The sequence below is a fragment of the Poecilia reticulata genome, linkage group LG9 (assembly GCF_000633615.1).
Source record: "Poecilia reticulata strain Guanapo linkage group LG9, Guppy_female_1.0+MT, whole genome shotgun sequence".
NCBI classification, from domain to species: domain Eukaryota; kingdom Metazoa; phylum Chordata; class Actinopteri; order Cyprinodontiformes; family Poeciliidae; genus Poecilia; species Poecilia reticulata.
The window spans coordinates 4,379,463-4,403,371 of NC_024339.1; the positions used below are offsets into that span (position 1 = coordinate 4,379,463).

Below are 23,909 nucleotides of genomic sequence, written 5' to 3' on the forward strand. Positions count from 1 at the left end.
TATATATATTGTATGTATTCCCTCAAGTGGGCAGTTTCAGCTTCACCCGGTTCAGATGCACCTTTAAGCAAGAAAATGTTTATTTCATTATTTAAAAAAAAAAGGAAATAGAATTATTTGTTTATTTGCACCTGTTAATGTATTTCTAATATTGCATTTTAAAAAAAGGTTAAGTGGCGAAATAAAAATAAAAAACAGTTGAATGGCCCATTTTTTAAAAATCCGATTAAATTGATTAATCAGAATAATCAATTTAGTCGATTATTGATTATTCATTGTGCAGCAACTAACGATTACTCCAATTAAGCAACTTAACGATTACTAGAGTAATCGTTAGGTTGCTGTCCTTATACTGAGCTGAGTCACAACCAAACTTTAAACTTAAGGAAACACAATAGATGTGTCCTGTATGTTTCTTTAAGGCAGTAAAATAAGGCAGTAAGACGTTTTTGTTTTGTTTTTTTTAGCCACCAACCATATGTTTATAACCTTCTTCTCATCTTTAACAAACCCAAAACACGCTGTTTAAACAGTATGAGTTTGTCGAGGTGCACTGATGCATTTCACAAACAGGAGATCCAACTCAGATCTTTTCAGCAGCTGACCCCTGTCAGCTCCGATCCAAGTAAAATCGGGGGATTTGAATGAAAATCGTAGATATGTTAGTCTGGAAATAATTATACGGTTTTAACGATAAAACTGCAGCAAAGCCATAATAAATAAAAATAAACCAAAACCATTAAGTCAGATCTCAACGATCAAAAGAAATTAGAGGCTCATCTCAAATTATAAACTATTACAGAACTGGATAATTTCGCTGGTACGTTCTAAATTAAACCTACTATACAAAACGGAGAGCAACATACATACATCAGTGTGGTCTCTAAACTTTTCCAAGAGTAACGACTCCCAAAAACTAAAACAGAATCACCACAATCTGATGCTAATCAACAGATTTGGTGACCAGGAGAACTGACCATCTAATATTAGCTCGTCACAGGCGTCCGAGCTAACTGGCTCGTAAGCTAACATAATTGCAGGACTTCGGTTTCCAAACAAGACAAAGTTACGAGCCCGATAAGCAACTGAAAGAATGCTGCTAAATGACTGAAAGCGGGTAGTGTATTTTGAAACAAGGCCAGCCGAGCTACAAGAACCTGGTTGCCCTGAGAGGGCCAACTGTTAGCTGCCCTGGGGGGGGGGGCCTACTGGGCTCAAACCACAACACCACAATGACTAGCGTTAGCTCCCTACATTTCTAAAGAACATTTGTTAAAATAACAGGTGACAAAGAAAAGCAGGCACATTTTAGAGATGCAAGTTCGATTAATTGCTAATGCAAACTCGAGCTAAAGGAGCTGACGTTAGCTTCACGGAGCTAGCAGTCAGCTTGTTATCAAAAATCCTTTTGTTGTGATCCGCGGAAAACCCTCCAGTGCGCAACAGTCAAGTGGGGCTACTTCGGTACCTAGCGAGTTTTATACAAAACCCATCTGATTCAGGCCCAGTGTTTTTATTATTATTATTTTTAATAAACTGTTTGGCGATGTACATGCAACGTTTCTTCATTTCAGCGCAGCTACCCATCTTTTTCCTGAAAAATCCGCATCTAGGTTTGTTAGCATCTTGGACGAACTCTTCCAAAGAGAGTTGAGGCTCCCGCTGGCTAACGGAGCAACATCAACCGCAGCTACAAAACAACACACTCCCAAGCCGAAAAAGCAACGAAAAGCCTTTCAATAGTTACCCCAGTTTTGCAATCCAAGGCTCCGCTTCAACAGCGGCTACCGTCCGGAGACCTATAAAAACACTCATAAAAGTATTTTCTGAGTACAATTCAGCAGCCAAATCATACAGGGCTCCTCTCAAGTTGCTACAAGCGCTACAGTTGCTCGTTAGCTGAGTTCGCTACACCGGAACAGGCTACAAACGTCACAGTGACGCAAGAACTCTTAATCCCTCTTGATTGGACACAGAAAGGTGTTCGTTCTGTGATTTTGAGTGTTTTTGTGCCGAAATTCAGAAGTGAGTAACTTGTAACTTGACTAAATATCCATTAATCTACCTCAAAATTAATGGAAAGAAAGAAAGAAAGAAAGAAAGAAAGAAAGAAAGAAAGAAAGAAAGAAAGAAAGAAAGAAAGAAAGAAAGAAAGAAAGAAAGAAAGAAACCATGTTCAGCGCTTGCTTAATTAATACTTACTTATGACTGAGACAGGTAGCCCAGTATTCAAAACCCCAACTCATAAGGGGAGGCTGAAAATAAGATTTTCAAATTGTAGTTGTTCTCTGGATTAACCACATCCACAATCTAAAGTCATTTTTATCCTATAAAGAACATAAGAGGAGTATTGTCACCTTCACACTAATCGCCTTTTCCAAGGGCAATATTAGTTCCAACCACTGATTTTAATGTTTTTAAGGTCAACAGGTAAAATAAATATTTTTGCAGATGTATTTATATAACCATTTTTTTTTCTTAAAGAAAAAAAAAACAACTAACAAAACCTTAACCATTCAGGTCAAATATTAAATGTTTAAAATAAGTCTAAGAAACATTTTAACTATTTTCATTTCATTTTTGAAATCATGTTATTTTTGACCCTTCAAGAGATGGCTAGTCAGTGGATGGAGTTAAAACTGCAATATTCAAAAATGGCTCAAGTCTCAAGTCTAGTTATCGGGAAAGGTACCCAATCAAATACAGGTCCTTCAAAAAAATTAGCATATTGTGATAAAGTTAATTATTTTCCATAATGTAATGATAAAAATTAAACTGTCATAAATTTTAGATTCATTGCACACCAACTGAAATATTTCAGGTCTTTTATTGTTTTAATACTGATTATTTTGCCATATAGCTCATGAAAACCCAAAATCCCTGTCTCAAAAAATTTGCATATCATGAAAAGGTTCTCTGAACGAGCAGTTAATCTAATCATCTGAATCAACAAAGTAACTCTAAACACCTGCAAAAGATTCCTGAGGCTTTTAAAAACTCCCAGGCTGGTTCATTACTCAAAACCGCAATCATGGGTCAGACTGCTGACCTGACTGCTGTCCAGAAGGCCATCAWTGACACCCTCAAGCAAGAGGGTAAGACACAGAAAGAAATTTCTGAATGAATAGGCTGTTCCCAGAGTGCTGTATCAAGGCACCTCAGTGGGAAGGAAAAAGTGTGGCCCTTCATGCTTCCATCTGCTGAAAAGCTTTATGGAGATGATTTCATTTTTCAGCACGACCTGGCACCTGCTCACAGTGCCAAAACCACTGGTTTACTGACCATGGTGTTACTATGCTCAATTGACCTGCCAACTCTCCTGACCTGAACCCCATAGAGAATCTGTGGGATATTGTGAAGAGAAAGTTGAGAGACCAAGACCCAAAACTCTGGATGAGCTTAAGGCTATCGAAGCATCCTGGGCTCCATAACASCTCAGCAGAGCCACAGGCTGATGGCCTCCATGCCACCACGCATTGAAGGCTGCAGAAGGATTCCTTACCAAGTATTGAGTGCATAACTGAACATAATTATTTGAAGGTTGACTTTTTTGGTATTAAGACACATTTCTTTTATTGGTCGGATGAAATATGCAAATTTTTTGAGACAGGGATTTTGGATTTTCATGAGCTGTATGCCAAAATCATCAATATTAAAACAATAAAAGACCTGAAATATTTCAGTTGSTRTGCAATGAATCTAAAATATATGACAGTTAAATTTTTATCATTACATTATGGAAAATAATGAACTTTATTACAATATGCTAATTTTTTGAGAAGGACCTGTAGTTGCTTCACAGGTCTCACTTTATTATGAAGTCAGTTATTATGAATTCAGGATCCGGCACATGGACTCTGAAATATTTAAATAAATAAATACTAAAATAATTTGATGGGATTTTAACAATAAACTTTTTCTTTCTTTTTTTTATATTCTTTTATTTCTTTAAATTAATTTACATCTAGTTTAAATAAATTATCACACACTTAATTCTTAATAGTTGGATATTTGTTTTGTGAATTGTGGCATTTTTGGCACACCGTACAGCTGCTCCTAACATCTCCAGCAGCTCCGCCCTTACTTAGGTGTGCAATTAGGCTTAACTGGCTGAATCTGGTGCCTTTATAAGCTGCCTGGCCAGAATGTCCTGACATCTGGTTCGTTTTGACTTGCCTGTGGCAATGGGTGGTCAGTTATGGCTTTGTGTGGGCTTATTGGCACTGTTTTTACAAGGTAAGCAACTCTTCCCCACAATTTTGGTGTGTTTATATTTTTATTACTTTGTTTTTTCTTTTGACTTGACTTAATTTTTTTTTTCTCTTCCCCAGCTGGAAACTGTCTTAACCGTTGCAGAATGGGGTATAGTCTATGCAAGGATGGCTTAGAATGCATCCCCTACAACCATGTGTGTGATGGAGAGGAGGACTGCAAGGATGGTTCTGATGAACAGAACTGTGAAGCAGGATGCAGTTCTGGTATGACTCAAAGGGTTAACTGGGAGCTTTGCCTTTGTTACATGAAGCAAAAGTCGGCTCAGACTGGAATTTGACATGTAGAGCTGAGAACTAGACTCATAAATTGAGCTCAAATTAACAAACTCCTACCTGAACTATGTACTGTTCACAAGTTTCTCAATTAACTCAAACTGATCACATTAACTTTTTTTTCCCCCTTCAAGAAGGTGGGAGAGCTACTGCTCAGTATAAACCTAAAGTTATGTAGCTCTCCTTTCCTTGTATACAACTTAGAATTTTTCTTTTCCTAAAATTTGTGCATCTATAAACATCCTACATGGCTGTATTGCTGGCCCAATGTAATTTGCCTTAATGCTTTCAGTGAAGTCTTGTTGCAATGAATTTTTAAAAGTGCGTGTATGTTGCCTGAAGTTCAACTGAACGCCTGTTTCCAAACAGACCAGTTCCAGTGTGCCCATGGTAAGAAGTGTATAGACAAAGATCAGGTATGTGATGGTGTACCTCAGTGTCAGGACCGCTCAGATGAACAACAATGCCGGAAACACCCTGAAGACTGCGCTCACCACTGTGATGAGAAGAGCCACTGCCTGCCTGCAAACTTCATCTGTGATGGAGAGAAGGACTGTCTGGATGGCAGTGATGAGGCAAACTGTGGTATGTGGCTTCTGTTCTGCTCTTTGACTCTAGGGTGGGCAGTTTTCAACTTCAATCGTGTGTGTTGCATGGTTTTCAGAGGACCAAAAGGAAGCTGGAACAATTACAGGACCTACAGTGGCCCCTTCGGGTCAGTCTCGTCCCCTCAGATGTGGCTTGGGCTCCCAGATGTGCAAAGACAAGTTGGACTGTGTCCACTACAATCATGTCTGTGATGGAGAACCAGACTGCAGAGATGGCTCAGATGAGGAAGATTGTGTCTCAGAATGTGGAACTGGTAGGTGACCTAAACTGGCTATAACCTGCTTCAAGTAAACTCTTAAGCCACAACTAGCGGTATAGGCGCTTGCTATGCCGCTACCAAAAGGCATCTAAGATGGTAGTTACTGCTGCACCTTGCATTCATATTTTGGTACTCTTTTTAGCTGCGTGACTTTATAATCCTGCTACAGACCAGTTCCAATGCGCCCACGGAAGAAAATGTATTGAGAGAAGTAAAGTGTGCGACGGCGTGCCGCAATGCCAGGACCGCTCTGATGAACTTGCCTGTGCCAAGCGCATGGAGGGTTGCGCTCATCTGTGTGACGAAAACAGCCGCTGCGTCCCCAGCAGTTTCCTGTGTGACGGGGAGCAGGACTGTAGCGACGGCAGTGACGAGGCGACCTGTGGTATGCTCGCACGACTTCACAATTTGTGACAACGCTCCTTTGCGGTGCTCTAACATGCTACGGCCCTCCTGTAGCTGATTTGCAGTGCAGCTCTACAGAGTTTAAGTGCCTCAATGGCCAGTGTGTTTTGGCGTCAATGCGTTGTGATGGTCATCCTGACTGTCGGGATCGCTCGGATGAGGATGGCTGCACCAAGCCACCGGTCTGCACAACCAAACATCACTGTCCTCACAGCAAGGAGTGCTTGGTGCAGGAGTGGCTCTGTGATGGAGACCAGGACTGCAAAGATGGCTCGGATGAAAAGGTGCTGGTTAATGCACTTTTTTTCTTTTCTTTCTTCGCTCTGGAGTTGCACAAGGACTCTAGCATGATGATATCCCTTCTACTATAGGACTGTCCCGTGACACCAGTCAGTTGTGGTGCCTTCCAGTGGTCTTGTAAATCAAACACCCAGTGTATTCCTACAATCTGGAGATGTGATAAGATTAAAGACTGTGACGATGGTAGTGATGAGACAGAATGTGAGTATATGCATATTTAACTGTACTTGAATAAATTTCAGAATGCATAGTTTTCTTTAAATAATGGATGACTGATTGCTGTTCTTAAAATTCTGACTTTTTTTTGGTGTGTAAAACTTGAACTTTCCAGGCAGCATGGGAACATGCCTCCCTCATGAGTTCCAGTGTGGCAGCCAGGAGTGTCTGGATCCAGTTCTTGTCTGTAATGACATTACAAACTGTGCAGATGGTTCAGATGAGGGAGGCAGCTGCCAGATGGCCTGTACTGCTGCTGACCACTGTACACAGGGCTGCCATAGCACACCCCAGGGACCGGTGAGAGACCACTTAAAAATGTGAAGACATAAAACGGTACAGTAGTGGCCTGACTTTGTGTAAATCTTGTGTTCTATTTATAGCGCTGTCGCTGCACAGCAGGCTACAAGCTGCTGGAAGATGGTCAAACGTGCTCTGATGTAGATGAGTGTGACAACCGGGCACAAAGTGTGTGCAGTCATCTGTGTATTAATGCACCTGGGTCATACCAGTGTGAGTGCCATCCAGGCTTTATAATGGAGGCAGATGAATACCAATGCAAAATCACAGGTAAAGTATCCCAACATTTGGGGGGGAATAAGGTCAACTGGGACACTTGAACTGTTTTCTCAACTGCTGTATCTTAATCTTAAATGCTACAAGAGGAGTTTGTCCCAAATGTTCTTTTGAAACCTTGTGTAGGTTCATAAAGCTTGCATGTTTTTACCCTATACCTTGTCTATTGTTGCAATCTCTTCATAGGTGAACCATTCCTGCTGGCATCTGTACAGACAGAGTTGTACATGTATGGTTTGCGCACTGGAAGCCTTGATGTCTTGTCTTCATCTGCCAAAAAGGCAATCTTGTCTGTAGACTATGACTGGCGGGACCAGAAGGTTTTCTGGGTTGGTGTGGACACTGAAACAATCAGGTGGTCTTCTATGGACCAGAAGACTACAGGAATTCTCACTAAAGGTTTGGGGTGACAAAAACTTTTACTGGCATCTGAATCGGTTTGAAGTATAACGTAAATGCTCCTGTTAGGTCTCCGGGCACACTCTGTTGCTGTAGACTGGCTTGCAAGGAACCTGTACTGGATTGATGGTGTAAATAGTCAGATTGTTGCCATCAGCCTCTCAAAAGCATCTGTCAAGTCACTGGACCAAAGCATCATCCTGGATGAAGAGTTGGACCAGCCTCGCTCTCTGGCCCTGCTGCCACAAAAAGGGTTGGCTTAAAAAACGGACCTTAAAAGTAAAAACTGTACTGAGCTGACATTCATACTTGTCCCTCTCTTAGGCTGATGTTTTGGACAGAAATTGGCAACTTGGTTAAGATTGAACGAGCTGGCATGGATGGGTCTGAGAGGAAGGCAATCGTGAACTCCAGCTTGGGCTGGCCAGGTGGCATTACAGTAGATGTCCTTTCAGAGAGGGTTTTCTGGACAGATGAAAGACTGAAGGCAATTGGGTCTTCAACGCTAGATGGTGACAGTGTGAAGGTAAATGAAGCCAAAAGTTCTCTCAGGATTAACTGGCTTTGAAAGGTTACTTTATTGGGTAGCCTAACAAAGTTCATCAGTTTAAAGCACTTGACCCTCTTTCAGATTTTCCAGCTGAAGGAGACTACCAATCCCTTTTCTGTGGCTGTATTCAATGACTTGCTTTACTGGTCTGATGCCAAGAGGAGAGTTGTACAAGCTGTTGATAAACTCTCCGGTAAGAACAGGCAGGTTATCCTGAAGAGACCTCGCCAACCTTTTGCTATTAAGGTGGGTTTTGTCTAATTTAGAACTGGAAATGCTTGCTAGAACCAAACCAGATGTTCAAGACGAGCCTAACGTTCTACAGTAGTGTCGGGTGCAAACCCTGGTTTGCTCAAAACCAGTTTGCTTTCCCCATTTTCAGATTATACATCCAATAATGCAGATGGACACTGAGAGCCCCTGCAAGAAGATGGCCTGTTCACACATGTGTGTTTTGGCACCAAGACGCCAGGCTGTGTGCAAGTGTCCCAGTGGCATGTCTTTGGCTGAAGATGGTCTGCTCTGTTCCAGTCTGCCCAAATCAACATTCCTGTTGCTGTTGTTGCCACCTGCTGTCACAAAGGTTTGCACTAGATGTCAGTTGTGTAGTTGCTTTAAATTCAGAATTTGTATTCTGTGGGAAGGGGTATGCAGAAAAGCATAGTGACTAGGTTGCCTGTAAGCTGGAACACAAGGGGTTATTTGTTTAGCACTATTCAAAGTCTTCCACAGGACCAAGGGAATATAGGGAAATCGGTTCTGGTCCTGCAAACACAGTTAGCAGCTCTCTAAAGACCTTAGTATTGGATGCTAAGGTCATGTCAAAGAAATCTTGGCTAAAGACAAATTGACTCTTAGCCAATGGAACTTCAAAATTCTTTAATGTGGCATATGTGCAGTCAAATCAATTTTAATGACCTGCATAACTAATGTATTTCTGCAGATCTATTTTCAAGCCCAACAGGCAACGGGGTTAAAAGGCTGGCCTGAGCATCGGGCAATGACGATCCCTGGTGTAAGTGATGCAAAAATCATGGACTACAGCACACATGACAACACTCTGGTCTTGACGGATGCCAGCGCAACTTCAGTAAAGTCCTTCAAGCTGAGAGACTTGGCCTTGGTTGCTGAAGGGCAGATTCTCAAACTGCTAGATGACCAAATCACTGCCATGGCCCTTGACTGGGTGACCCTTAATATATACTGGAGCAGCAACAAACAGCCCCGATTGCAGGTTGCGTCAAAAACTGGGGCATACACAGCCATTCTAATAAAAGATGGGATTGCTGGAGTGGGTTCCATTGCCCTTCATCCTAAAAGTGGACAAGTTTGCTTTACCAACCTAAATCTGAAAGATGCTGGCAGCAAGGCTGCAGTAGAATGTGCTTACATGGATGGCGGAGAGCGACGAGTTGTGTGGAAGGATGCAGTTCAACCTGCATCTCTAGTCTTTTCCAGTACTGGGGACATGATCTACTGGGCCAACACGGGTACAACTACATCAGAGTAAAGTTGTTTCACTCTTTTTTTAAATTTTTTTTTTTAAATGACCTAAATGTTTCGCAGGAATGGGGAAAATCAGTCTTGTCAAGACTGATGGCTCTGGATACAAGGAACTAGAGGCTGGAGATGGGCTGACTGCCATAGCTCTTGGTGACATGCCAATCTGGATGACTGTCGGTGGTAATGTCAATATTGCTGGAAGGAACATGCTACCTCAAACATTTAAAGCTTAAATTGTCTATTTCTAATTGGCATTCCTGTCAATTACCCTCAGATATGACACGACTTTGGTACAGAGAAGATCAGCAGCAAAAACTATGGTTTGAGGTCAGCACAAGAGTACTTGGCTTGAAAGCCTTCAGCGAGTCTACGCAGTCGGGTAAGTGACCACTAAATTCCCAAGCGGATTTGATGATTCTTTAAAATTCTAAAGACTGGTCTCATTCCCTTCAGGTTCCAATCTGTGTGCAGCAAACAATGGCAACTGCCAGCACCTGTGCCTCGCCACCCCAACAGGACGGACGTGCAAATGTGCCCATGACTTCAATGCAAAAGACACAAACTGCAGCCCTGATCAAAGCTGCTCAGCTGGTGGTAGAAAATGTCTGGACCAAACCTGTCTACCAGCTGAGAAATTCTGCGACGGTCATGCTGACTGTGCCGATCACTCGGATGAAAACTGTATGTAACATTTAAAATGGGTAAGCTGTATGGCTGGCTTCAAATGTCACTAAACCTCTACTTGAAACTGGTTTTCCTTTAAGGTGCTGGTGCCGAGCAACAGTCGGAAACGAAGGTCTCTACTCCAAATCTGAGTACACCTCACACTCCATCCCCAAAGATGAACATGGGCAACACCATAGAGGAAAACATTGAGGTCCTGGAGGCAGAGTGCAGCCAGAATCGTTGCAGTGGGAAAGGGCGCTGTGTGAAAATTGATGGGGTCACTACATGCAAATGTTTAGGGGGCTACAGTGGAGCATCTTGTCAGGACATTGCAACAAAAGGCATGCAGGGCCCCATTATCTATGGTGCTGCAGGTCTCTGTGGCATAGTTGTCATTGCTGTGATAGCAGTGATCCTCAAACATGCTGCCTCAAGGTTTTTACACTTATTCTGAATTTAAATTTGAAGTGTAGGTATTCTTGGTGCCACAAACTTGATTGTATCCTTCTGAATACAGGGGAGGGGGACCAGATGCAACAGTGGAAACCAGCATGTCTGAACTGCAGAAAAAAGTGGAAACCACAACACAGAATGCCCAGGCAACTTCAAAGAAGCGAGAGGTGACGTGATGGAACATTTAACCTCTTTACTCCTGTCTTTGCTGTTCTAACTTTGTCATTTCTTGCAGGAACCAGTATCTTCTGTGGATTAATTCATAACTTTTTTTTTTTTTTTTTAAATAAAGAGTTTGCATTTTCAGTTGGCTTGATGCGTCTTCAATATTTAAAACACTTTGACTTTGTGCAAAAAAACATTGACACTTAATTGTTTAGTGATGTGGTGCAATTCGCAACTTCAATAAATTAACAGTCTTACAAAGGGCTTTGGTTGCTTAAAATATGAATTTCAAGTTGAGAAAAGGTAAATTGTCATACTCAAGTGTTTGGAGAGTTCTAAAGTCCTTAAACACACATGTAGCGTGCCCCTAGAAGTGAATTCTGTGACCTAATGGGAACAAGGGCTAGAATCTCTGCAGTCAAACGTGGCATTAACCTGCATAAGATTTTACTTCAATTTCAAGTGAACCAAAGCTTTACATGTACCGTCCACTTCAAGAACACAATGAAAAGAGACGAATGGGGTGCAAACCACTTGCTGACATTTTACAAGCAAAGGGACTGCTCATGTCAAACCTTGAAGCTGAGGAGCAGATGCTCACACTGAAAGCTGTCTGCTAACAGGAAGCAAAGCAAGATTTGATAACTGGGGGATAATTTGGTCTGGTAACAATTCTGCATAAGCATACTTCATTCCTGCTTGACATGGTGGGGGATTTTTATTCTTTTGGCCCCTTCATAATTAAACACCACACCCTGCTTAAATTTCAGTTTATCCCTTTGGCACCATTTCGGTCTTTTGTTTGCTACTTCCAGTAGGGAAAAGGTCCATGTCATAAGGCTTGGAACATATCCAACTAGCTTTTAAAGCCAGCACTCTACCAGATCACCTGTGGGATGTGGTGGAACATGAGTTACACCTCATTGATGAGGAACTGCATGTCAATATGGACTAAAGTCTGCCCTAAATTTGTCATAAAGGGGGTTCAATGTGTATCCCCTTTATGGTAGTGTCTATTAGGTACACCTTGCTTTACATGCAAGGTGTATTTGGGGCATGGAGGGAAACATTCAGTGTTGAACTAAAATTTGCAGCTTCCCTGACCCCCAAGCAAAATAAGGGTCATGTCTCAGAATCTGAAAACTAAGATGCTCCTTAGCTGACAGCTTTTAAAATTTGAGCACAACTACCAAAGACTGCTACCTCAGGAAAGCTTAAGTTATGAGGGAAAACGCAGTGATGGTAACAGATTCTGATGGTTAGTGAGATGAAACTGCTTCTAGGAAAGTTTTGTGTGTTCCACAGTGAGGCTGTTTAAACGCCATGCATATATTTTTGTTGCAAACATTATCTCCATGACGCCCCAGTGTATTGTTCAACCCAGAATCTAGATGTTATTTAAAGTCTGGACCAAATTCTTCCTATTGTTTACACAAAAACCACAAATCATGTTTACTTTGGCTGTGAGGCCACTTCTGGTGCGCTCATTCTCTCATTTTCCAGTAAGAATCTTAAACGCTTTAATTTCAGTTCATGTGTGGGTGTTAAATGATTCAGCTTCTATAGTTGGAGAGTTTATCTACAATATAATAAGGACTCCCCCCACCCCAGATGATGGATTGCTGCTGCATAGCCCCCACAAATGTAAGCACCATATAAAAACAGACCCATCTCAAATGTTTAGTTCATTCTGGACACAGAAGAGGCACGTATCGTCTTGGAGGTACTGCTGAGGTAAGCCTGAAAAGAGGATTACCTTTCGTATGACACAGTGCAACATGTATTAGGAGAGACATACATTCCTTATTGGAATTAATGTCTTTACTTTTAGGGACTTGAATGATTTGCTTGAGTATTTCTTTTTCCAGGGTATGACGACAAAACAAATATGGTTTAACGATTCCAAAACAGGTTTTGTGTATAGGCTGAAACCAAATGAAAGGAAATGAGTCAGAATGTTCAAGAACATCCCAAAAACCCGTCAACATTTCGAACCTGTTATAAACTGGAAGCTTATAGAACAACAGTGTCACTGTCGATATGTTGATAACATTTGTTCATCCTGAAATATGACTGGTTCAGATATGTCAAGAGCCCAGAAATAAATTTACATGAATGTAGTTGAGTGGGAGTAAACTGATGACCTGTATTGTCATACAAAGCATCCACCTACTTACATTCTACCTGTTTCTTCAAATATAGCAGAGGGGACAATGGAAATTGCAGGGGCCGCATTTTGGGCAGCACTTATGGTGACGTTTGTGACATCTAAACCGGTGAGTAGCTCTACTTCTCTGACTACCTTTAACTACTCAAAGGTGCAGTATGTAACTTTTATATTTGAAAACTAAAGTTTTTTTCCCCATGTTTATTTCAACTGTCACCATGTTGTGACAATGTAATATGAGACACATAATCTGTGAAAAAAAATAAAAAATCAAGCTCCTCCATCTACTATAGCAGTCTGCAAAAATGCACTGCAACTGGTCAAAAACAACCAATCGGAGCCATGAGGAGGTTCTTAGTGCTGTCAATCAATCTTGTGTATGAAGTTCAGTTTGCTAGTGGTTGAGAAACAACTTGCAGTTACAGTAAAACAGTTCCACTGTCATTGGTGGCTATGCTAACTAGCCCAGCATTCATGAACACATAGGCTAGTAGCACAACAGAGAAGGGTTGGGGTGATTGACAGCACGAAAACCCGCCTTCTGCCTCTTATTGGTTGTTTCTAGTCTGCATCGGGAGCACTGGCAGGGGGTAGAGGAGCTGCATGTTTTTTTTTTTGTTTTTTTTTTTTACATGAGACTATATGACATATATATATTTATTATTGTTTATTTTTGTGTGTTTTTTTTAATTTCTAAAAGTTACATACTGCAGCTTTAATAAATAGGCCAATTACCTTTTTCTATTTAAACAGGTTTGCCTACATGTGGAAGACGATTCCTCAAAATCATCAGAGTCCAGCGAGTCGATGTCCTCATCGGAGGAGACCGAAGTCCAGTTCGGACCCTCGCAACCGGCGCTAACAGACACAGGCCTGCAGACGGAGCTCCTGGACTCCAATCCTTCTTCATCCACAACCGACTCGGCAGCACCGCCGGTGCCTGAGGATCCACAGACCTCCACAGACATAGACCCTCTACAACCCCTCCCACAGGGTCCCTGTCAGACTCCTCTCCACGTGGACAGCTCTCTCGGCGCAGCACGCGACTCTCCGGATGCTGGCGTGGCAACAATCACGACGAAACCAAAAGGCACCGGCGCATACGAGGACCTCCAGCGGGAAGCCACCCCACCCGCTCCTGTACAGGTCCTCACACCCACACCTCCCACACCTCTGTCGGTTTCCACGGACTCTCCCTCCACCATCCCTGAAGACACCCCTGCTACCAGTTTGGATTGTTTCACCGTGCAGCTTCTAACAGCCGAGCCGCCGCCACCTCGAGGAGACAGCATGTGAGGAATTAGGCCATATGGACTTGAAGTTTTATCACAATATTTTAGCGGTACTACTGTGATAACAATAAAGGTGACATTAAGAATTATTTATTATTTTTATTTTAAGGAATGACATAGTCCCACCAACACAAAAACAGACTCATTTGTAGCGCCTTAGGGCACCAGTCACACAAATCAATATATTTTGTATTACTAAATTTCACATTTTAACTGAATTTAATCATTGGCCCCCCAAAATTGATTCAAATTGATTGATTCTTTTATTGAACAATCAGTGGAGAAAATAGTAAAACTAACAATCCAGATAATACTGTTTTTGTGGGGCGGGGCTTTCAAACATTAATTGCAATTTATGTTCGTGACACTGATAAATCAAGAAACTTACCACGATAAATGATACGATAAATGCCTCCCCCTATGAGGTATCACATCCTTGTTTATGAACATTGTCTGATTTTACGATTTAATCAGTGGGAATTTATTTACAATTATTCTAATGTTAATGAATGCTAAATAAACGCAATGAAACATAGGAATTACAGTTTCTGACTGAACTGCTTTACTAGTCAAATCAATACAAAGACACCTCAAATGTTTTATAGAGTAAAAAAAGATGTACTTACATGTTTCAATTAATACAATAGTACAACACACTACTGCTTCATGGACAGCTTTCCTTACACTTAATACCTGCAATTTGTTAAAAATGTTAAGCATGTCCTCATGCACGGGGCATTTTCACCTCTGACTACCTTGATTAAATATTAAGCAATAAATACTTAACATCTGGATTCATGACAGCTGGAACTTTGTCACACAGCGTTCCACAGTCCAATAAGACTGGGAACAAGAGAACAGGTCTAATTATGACCCATTACCACCAGGTCTGTCACATGCAAATATAACTGTTGGAAGTTTTAGTTTAAGAGTGAATAACCTTGAAGCCAAACACAGGTTTAAATGATTTAAACAGGGTTGTGTTGAATATTTATGAGAAGTCTGAGTCTGTCAACAGTGAGATCAATTTGTGAAAACGAGTTGTCATTAGAAAGCCAAAGAATTCTTCTCTGAAAACATGAAGAAAAACTGAATTATTTTTTACACTTTGTGTCAATATTTTTTTACTTAATTAAATGTAGATGCAATAGCTACTTAAACATGGTACTGCTGAACAGTTGATGGTCATGGAGTCACCATCCTTCTTTCCTAATTACTCCTTCAGACTTTAATATTTTTTGGGGGGGCTTCAACAAGTGGAAATGAGACTCCTAAGAATATTTGTTCAATATTTTTTAGCAACTTGAGCTCACAGCATGAGGCATTTGGTTAGGGTTGCTTACAGAACTCAAGTTTTAACATTGTTCTGGTTTAAATTGCATCATTTTTTCAGTTTATGCTTGGGATTTAAAAACTTTTTAATTCTAGATATTGTTTTGTAGTAACAAATGTTTTCTCCACCTGTCTGGAGCATAGAGCCCCTCCCTTAAATGTTGCTGCACACTGCTGATCAGCCAGCTGCAGAACAGCTCCTACATCTTTTTGCTTTTCTTTCCTGTGAATAAAAGCTGCTAAGTAATGTTGCAGATTTCTGTGTCAATAAGGAAAAAGTGTAACAATTTTATTCAAGGTCGTCATACTATGAAAGTCGCAAACCGACAGATTCCCACAAGAGTGTTTTGGTAAACAAAGTGACCTGATGACTGTTTCCTGGTAAGATAATGACTTCTCATGTGTACTTCATACAACCCACTTAAAAGCAACAAAAGACAGATGAAGCTACTAGTCGAGATGGGTTTTTTTTAAAGATGGGAGTTTTATCTTCATCCAAATGGATTTAGACATAATTAACAATGTTTTAAGCCAAGCAGTTAAATAATGACTGCAAGAACAACAAGATGAAAACAGCAAATATTTTTTTAACAAGCCGTTATGATAAAGCAACAACGTGCTGCATACCTATTTCTTAATTATTAGGCATTTTCCAAAACTCAAGATCTTCTGTAAAATGTCACATGACATGCATTATACAAAATACAAGTCTATTTTTTTTATTTAGGGCATATGGCACAAAGTCAGCTGTTTTCAGGCAGCTGTATTAAGCCTGTTTATTACAGCTTAAGAGCATTCAGTTCTGTGGCTGCAAACCGTCTGTCGGTGTTAATTAGAGATTCAACAATTCCTCCATCTTTCATATCGAGTGAAATGAATGGGTTCACTTGTTTTTATATTAATATGTTTAAGTTCATCAAACAAATGTCAAATATGGAAAAGTCACTGCCTCTTGGCTTTTAATGTGGCGACTGGGATTCGGGTTGGTCCTGCGACTCCGGCTCATTCTCCGTGTGCAGGTCTGAGGGCTGCTGCTGCGGCTGCGGCTCCTGCTGCTGCTGCATAAGTCCTCCATCCTGCGCTGTGTTGTAAGAGCCACATTCAGCGCATTTCATCCCCAACACGTGGAAAGGCACGGTGCAGTGGGACTGGCAGTCGTTACAAATAACCTGGAGAAAAAGAAGGACGGGCGTTAAAACATTTTAACATCTGTCAATCTAGTGATACACTTAGTATTCTGCCCAATTTTGTCATGTTATGACTATTAAATGGGCAGTGTTAGGTGGTTTCCAAGGACATACTGCTGTTTTATAGAACAATTAAGTAACTACGTTACCTTCACTTGTTATAAAAATGCCATATATATCAAACACGACTTAAAAGAAATTTGACTTTGTAATTTAACACCTTGAGACTGGGCCTCTGTCTCTTTAAAAGCTCCTGCTCTTTCTGGAACTTTGCCTTCAGGACGTCATCACAACATGGTTCCTCTATTAACCCTTTCACAATGTTTTTACCAGCATTTCACTGAGCAGAAGCTCATGTAGTGAGATCAGCAGATTCTTAGTTCCACTTGGTGTTTGCTAACTGCTGCTGGCTAGTCTGAAGGAGCTGAGTGGGCGAGTCACAGGAGAAGAGATGCTCTGTGAGGCGGAAGCTTGGAAGCTTAAAAACCAATTCAGATTTAAGACTTTTTAAGATCTTTTAAAGACAACTATGACTCAAATGTAAGGCCTACATTTCCACAGAAACGTACAAAAATCACAGCCAAGTGGTGATAAACTTGCACTTACCCATGATAGGTACCTGGCTAGCTATGGGTCGATTAGCAGGTAGTTACCGGTAGCTTCAAACTCCTTAAGTCATAGAACACAATAAATATGTCTCAAACTTTTGTCTGACAGAAAAGTCTTGCAAGAGAGGAAAAAAAAAAAAAAGAATAAACCAGATTATCCAGTCCGGCTAGATGTAAGACCTGTGGTGAATGTAGAGGCCAACTTCTTTTTAAAAAAATGAATTTTTATTTATTTAAGACGTTTTAAGGGTGTGCGGACACCTTGTACCACACTTTGAAAACCTCTGATCCAGATGCTGGGAAATTTTGAAACAGTGAACGTTGCTAGAGTGTACCATTTCACAGTATCTGTGAGATGGCAGGCTGAACGACAAATATTTCCTGTAGTGACTGATACATTTTTCTAAAACGTCTTTGAATGCAGTTAGTGAGTTCTTACTTTGACAGTGGCACCCTGGTACTCAGCGGGCATCGGTGATTGAGCGATCTCTTTGTCCATCATTTCCCAGTGTTCGTCCATGTTCCAGGCAGAATGCATGCAGAGAGGGCAGCGGTACGCGCTGAAACAAACACACACAGGCATTCAGCACACTGCAACACTTCAGTAGATCTGTAAGTACACACTGACTGGTCTGACATTTTAACTCGAGCCAAAAAGGACAACAATGTTTGTCAGTTTAACTTTAGACAGAAGTGACGGGAAAAAAATTTATTAAAAATTATTATTTTTTTTTAAGTTACTCTCTGACAAACCAGAATAATGAAAAACTGCTGATATTAGATTAACGGCTGAATGAAGACAGGAGTAACTTATGAGCACATTTCATCTAACTAATGTCAGCAGAAACAAAAAGGATTCATTCCACTTACCCTGTTCTGACCATGTCATCAAAGCATGTCCTGTGAAAACAGACAAAAGCTAAATGATATATCATGACAGATAAACAATCATAGAATCTGAACATATAATACAGATGTTTCCATTGTAATGACACACTCTGATTGCTCTGATAAAAGGAAGGCTGGCAAAACGCACTAAAAACCAGGCTTACTTGTGTAAAAGATGGCCGCAAGGAAGAACGTGAGCGCCAATCCGGGATGTGTGAATATCCTGATTAATCAAAGAAAACATCTCAGATGCAAAAAGTGGATCTCAAAAAAAAAAGTAAACAAAAAGATACATTAAAACTAGATGAGTGTGTGAGTGTGTGTGTGATTACCTCCATACACACAGGGCAGTTCTGCCTTGACACATTCTCGACACACTGAAATGAAGAGGACAAGCCATAAATCAAAGCAGCCAGGTTAGGAAATGTGTAGCTGTAGATTCATAATAATCACCTTGTGGTTTCCTCGCAGGTCCTGGGCTAAGCACAGATTGCACTTCTGACAGTGAAAGTATTTCTCTCTGGGTCCAATCCTGAGAAAGGAAAAGACAAAGTGTTTGTCTCTGAAAGTCTGGAGTTTCTGGAGCGTCTGCATCACAACTTTAAGTTGAATGTTTTTCACAGATTTGACTGTATCTTTTTACCTCCATAACCTATAATGTGGCAAAAAAATATCTAAAGAGTTACAATAATACTGTTTTATTTTATTGCTCACATCACAATATGGTGGGATTGTGATCTGGGAATAAATGTAACTGTCCTGTTTATCACAAACCCATTAAGAAAATAGTGATTCTGTATTTCTGTCACAGAGTTCCTGCCTGTTTCCACAAAGACTCACCTGCATATCCCACAAGGCTGACAGTGGTACTGCTTCTTATCCTTGTCAAACAGGTGACAGATATCGCAGTAATACTCCCCAAACTGCACGTGACACTGCTGACAGTTCTTCTGAGCCTGCAGGAGCAGAAACCAACATTTTACCTTTTTTTCCCCCCTTTATTTTATGACTCGAGCTAATCATAATACAAATCTACAGGCAACAAATGGGTGTATGTAAATGTCTGATTGAAAGTTAATCGTAAGGAGATTAAAAATGCTGCATGTTCCTTCAGAGAACAAGTAAAAGAATAGTCTCTTTGCTCTCCTGTGTTGTGCACATGCACAAAATTTCCAGATGTAAACAATAACACTCAACATGTCTATAAGTGTCTGTCAGCCAAACTGCTATGAGAATGGATAACCTGCTTCTGGGCTGGAATTCAAAAAAGTCCAAAACTAATTTCAAGATCCTTCCCAACAGTTTTTTTTATTGCCAGTTCGGCCAAACTTTAGACAATTAAAGTTCTGTAAAGTTGCCTGTTTTTTTGTTTTGTTTTTTTTTTCATTTCGATCGTTTTAAAGTCCTGCTACTGATAATAATGATTTGTTGCTGATTAAAATATTTAGTTTGTCCTATTTGTAAAACCGATACCAAAGTATAACTTCACAAAATTTCCTCATTTTATTTTGTTTATTGTTTTTTGTGTAGGAGTTTTAAAAAATTCCATATTCATTCTCTTGATATTACTACTTTATTCTGGTAACATAATGACTTTATTCTCATAGTGTTACAAATTTTTTGCCATATTGCTTGTTTTTCTTCTTGTATTATTACTACTATTTTACAAGTTTATTCTCAAATTTTTCAACCTCATTGTCATACAACTTTATTGTCTTATTATTAGGACATTGTTCTTGCAATATTATGACTTAATTCTCATGATTATGTTTTTTTTCTTAGCCCTGCCATAATTCTCTGTGATGGTTGTACTATTTTCCAAACCTGGAATCTACTTAGATCGAATTCATCATGAAAAGCCAAATATAATAGCGTTCATAGTAATAAGTGTATATAAACCTCTGACCACCCCAATGTGCATATGAACTACTTTTATTTCTAGGGAACTGTTTTGTTTCTGTCAAGATAATTACTGTCAAAAACATAATATCAAAAGTAACTAAACATCTTCTCATTATTATTATTATTATTATTATTATTATTATTAGGAACTCTCGACTTCCTTTCTAGCCTCCCAGGTGAAACACTTTGCCACAGCCGTGCCTGAGCCCCATCTTCTATTTTTTTTTCCCGTTACCTTCTGCAGGGTTTTACACTCAGAGCACAGAACCTCCTGGACTTTGAAACGGTCCATCTGGTGGTTTTCCTCGGCATCGTGGCAGAGCCGACACACATACAGTTTCCCACAGCATGGAGCCTGCGGAACGGAAACACATTGACCTGTTACACTGAGGATTTACAGACTGATTTGCCCGTAAGAGTTAAAAGCTCTGATTGGGTCCAGTTAAAGACAAACTGTCCCGAATAGAAAACAAGAACAAAAACAGAAGTCTGTGTATTTTTCAATTGTGGATGTCTTGAGTGGTTAAAATAGTTACACTGGTCTTTCAGCTTGTTTCTTCCATCCAATAGCCAAAAACCTTGCTTTAATTTTTGCTAGAGAATAATCTTATAACTCAAATAAGTCTAGCAACATGATTCCTACGATATTCAGGTCAAGTTTTCTGAAATTTTCCAGTCTTAAATTTCCAAAGTTCTCAGTTTTATTATCCAATTTTAAGCATAAATATAAAAATTCTAATTCGATTATAGACTGTATTTCTACCGTCTATATTTGTAGAAAAACAGTCTATGATATCAGGCTTTAACATCATCACTGTCCTAAAATAATGTCCTGTTTTGGCTAAAGTGATTTTTGCAACAACAAAAAAATAAAAATAAATTAAAAAAAACACATATCTTTCTTGACGAAATCTGATAAAGGCAAAAAAATTACTTTTGGCAAAAAATGACATAGGCGATTATTTTAGGAAGGTGACGATATGGAACTTCTAAAAACAGATGGTTGGGCAAACTGATCCATGAATGAATGAATGAATGAATGAATGGATGAGGACAACATCTTGAAATTCAAATATTTGTCCATTCTCCATTTTTTTTCCTGGAAAGTACTCAGATTAAACTCCATAAGATTTAGAATAAATTTGTTCGATTGGACTGGATCGTCTCAGCTTTAAATTTCTCCCACTCACCTTCTTACCAAGTCGAAACAACATGGCCATTTTAGCTTCCTTGCATTTGCTTTATTTTAGAATTTAACATGAAAATGTTATCAGTTTAAAAGAGTCCTCATGGATGGCATAATACTGCATTTTGCAGGTCTTTTAGACCAACAATGTTTACAGGTATCAAAGTTCAGGCTAAAACATATATTTCCGGAACAGTCTCCTTGTTTCAACTGAAATATAACCAGGAAGAGGGGAAAACTTTACAAATCTTCAGAAAACACAACTTCTTTAAAACAATTGATCTGCTCTGATTGAGTATGATTCACACATTATGACAGCTTGCATATGATTTGATTTGCTTACTGATTTTGTACAGTTAATCTATTCTAGTTACTACGTCATATTTACTAGTATACTGCCTGCACTGCACCTGGATGCAACCTAGTTGTTTGAGCGAACTCCTAACAGAAGTCAAGCAAAGTGTTCAAGAATAAATCCAATGGTAAAGCTGGGTAAAAAAAAGAGAGGCACATATGGCTGCTAAGCTAACATAGCAGTTAGCACCAGTATGCTTATGAGACAATAAATGACTTCTTTAAAGGTCCTTGCTTGTAGTGAAACTTTATGACATTATAAACGATTTACTAACTGATAAGTCACTAAAACGTTATGTAATAACACTCTTATAGTCAAGCAACGTTGGAATGACTGACAGGAGAGCGCTGAGATGTCAAAACAGAAAATAACGAGACAACCAAGTTTCTACTCAAGAGGTTTCTCTTTTGCTCCAGGTACCAGAAATTTTTTTCTTCTAAAATTTACTCACTTTCAGGAGGCAACTGCGTACATAATGCTGACAACCGACGGAAGAAGCCATGTTTACAACTCCAACGCCTAACTCTTCTTCGCGTGCTTTCTGTTGCCAAACCCTTTTCTTCTTCTTGACTTTTATTTCCCCACTCAGGTCCAGCTAACAAATTGAGCGGAAGGCGCATTACCTCCATCTGCTGGACAGACAAATAGTCAATAAAACGAATAATTTAGGGAAATAGTAATTATTTCGCAAAAATAATTGCTAAATATTTAGAAATTATTTGCACATTTGTTTTTAAATTTCAGTTTTTTTAACATAAAATTTGTTCATGTTTTCATCTCAATGGATGGACTTTTCTCACTGCAAACTGCAAACAGACAAAAGAGCGTAATCAAGATTTGTTCACAATAATATGCATCGACTCAGGATGTCAAACCATCTCCACTACCAACTACGTTATTTTGGATTAATTTTGGATTTCAATTGTAGTGCTGACGGACTTTCCCCCATTATCATATAATGTTCTGTTATCAATTGATAGACCTGTTTACAATGTAACATTCAGAAAAATAAAAATGAATAATATTTTTTCACTTTTTTGTCACATGTCAGTTGCAAACATCAATATATTTTAGTGGGGATTTATGTAATAGAACATCACCAATTAATACAGTATTGTGAAGTGTAATAAGACATGGTTATAACATTTTTGTGCAAATATATTAACTGGAAAGAATTTTCTGACAAGTAAATTTAGCCTTTAAAAAAGATCACCTAGAAGAAACCATTTAAGGTTTTCCATAAAAGTACTACAGTAAATATGTGGTAGAATATACTAAGATTAGATTAAACCAAATTTTTTGGCCTATTATGCAAAGTATTGTGTGTGTGGGGAAAAAATAATACATGCACATCAAACACACCAATGGTTTCACTTTCAAACACGGTAGTGGTATTATCATGGAGCAGGGATAATTATCTTTCTTCTGCAAAGATAGATATGGATAAATACAAAGCAATACTTTAATTGAACTACTGAATTCAGAACTACTGAAGAGCTACTCCACCACCATGAGCAATTCTTGAAACACTCTGCTTTCAAGAATAAAAAAATGAATAAAAAAAGGAAAACAGTCTGCAGAAGTAACAATTACAGCTATTAAGTATATTGATATTGACTTGTTAAAGAAGAAAAAAAATTGCTCAATTTAAGTTTCTTTCTGATACTGTATTTCTCTGTTATGCCTCATGTTTCCCATAAACCATGGGAAACGTGTTTAACTTTAAGGGTTTAAGATTAATGATCAGTTACTTTATAGCTCTGATCCTAACTTGTCTTGACTTATCTTAACAATGAGGGTTATATCAATGGTAGTGCTGACTGTCTCTCCTTTTTCCCATTATCATATAATGTTCTGTTATCAATTGATAGAGTTCCTAAAATTACAGGACCCTCCATAATTACTGGTAACCCTAGCAAACATGCACGATACACACGAACATGTTAACATGTTCCATGCCAAAAAAACAAGTTGATCAATCAAGAACAACACAGACAGCTATTAGGTTATTTTAATAATCGTATTAGATTAATATTTTCCCAAAATTTCTGTGGAAATTAAAAAAAAGTTTTAATGTGTCAGCTTTATAATGACTATAAAGAAGCTCAAACCAAATTCAGTCATTAGTTGGAGCAATAATCTGATACTGTACCACAACAGAACCACACCATTCCGTATGTTGAGTATGCATACTCTTTGTTGACAAGAAAGAGCAGACGGCGCCGCTGGTGTAGTGGTATCATGCAAGATTCCCATTCTTGCGACCCGGGTTCGATTCCCGGGCGGCGCACRTATTTTTTTCTATTTACTTTTTTCATTTTAGATAGAATCATAGTTTTGCTAT

At 39.4% G+C, this 23,909-nt stretch overlaps 4 protein-coding genes and 1 non-coding gene across 6 annotated transcripts in view; 3 read left to right on the forward strand and 2 right to left on the reverse strand.

Annotated features, from left to right (window-relative positions):
* Positions 1–1,937, reverse strand: part of LOC103469777 (mothers against decapentaplegic homolog 2) — a 13,929-nt gene extending 11,992 nt beyond the window's left edge. For both annotated transcript variants that reach the window (XM_008417696.2, XM_008417694.2), the window contains exon 1: positions 1,748–1,937. The gene's annotated coding sequence lies outside the window, so the exon portion shown is untranslated. The remainder of the gene's footprint in view (positions 1–1,747) is intronic.
* A 2,190-nt stretch (positions 1,938–4,127) lies between these two features.
* Positions 4,128–10,789, forward strand: lrp13 (low-density lipoprotein receptor related-protein 13). The gene is made up of 21 exons (XM_008417693.1): positions 4,128–4,236; positions 4,332–4,478; positions 4,917–5,132; positions 5,212–5,409; positions 5,585–5,800; positions 5,875–6,104; positions 6,192–6,321; positions 6,452–6,636; positions 6,720–6,906; positions 7,099–7,311; positions 7,381–7,564; positions 7,636–7,837; positions 7,943–8,107; positions 8,244–8,444; positions 8,805–9,351; positions 9,428–9,544; positions 9,639–9,743; positions 9,818–10,045; positions 10,129–10,465; positions 10,548–10,650; positions 10,719–10,789. The coding sequence occupies exons 1-21, from the start codon at positions 4,185–4,187 to the stop codon at positions 10,740–10,742; spliced, it is 3,987 nt and encodes a 1,328-aa protein (XP_008415915.1). The 5' UTR covers positions 4,128–4,184; the 3' UTR covers positions 10,743–10,789.
* A 1,515-nt stretch (positions 10,790–12,304) lies between these two features.
* LOC103469775 (proline-rich receptor-like protein kinase PERK8) lies at positions 12,305–14,196 on the forward strand. The gene is made up of 3 exons (XM_008417692.1): positions 12,305–12,382; positions 12,851–12,924; positions 13,569–14,196. Exons 2-3 carry the CDS (start codon positions 12,862–12,864, stop codon positions 14,109–14,111), a joined length of 606 nt encoding a protein of 201 aa, XP_008415914.1. The 5' UTR covers positions 12,305–12,382; positions 12,851–12,861; the 3' UTR covers positions 14,112–14,196.
* Positions 14,197–15,705: 1,509 nt separating this feature from the next.
* Positions 15,706–22,119, reverse strand: rchy1 (ring finger and CHY zinc finger domain containing 1). The gene is made up of 9 exons (XM_008417691.2): positions 22,017–22,119; positions 20,260–20,379; positions 18,963–19,078; positions 18,576–18,654; positions 18,455–18,499; positions 18,287–18,345; positions 18,105–18,134; positions 17,674–17,794; positions 15,706–16,608 (listed from the first exon to the last, which is right to left on the reverse strand). The coding sequence occupies exons 1-9, from the start codon at positions 22,065–22,067 to the stop codon at positions 16,399–16,401; spliced, it is 831 nt and encodes a 276-aa protein (XP_008415913.1). The 5' UTR covers positions 22,068–22,119; the 3' UTR covers positions 15,706–16,398.
* A 1,665-nt stretch (positions 22,120–23,784) lies between these two features.
* On the forward strand, positions 23,785–23,855 carry trnag-ccc (transfer RNA glycine (anticodon CCC)). The gene has a single exon. It is a non-coding gene; the product is annotated as a tRNA-Gly (tRNA).
* The last annotated feature ends 54 nt before the right edge of the window (positions 23,856–23,909 follow it).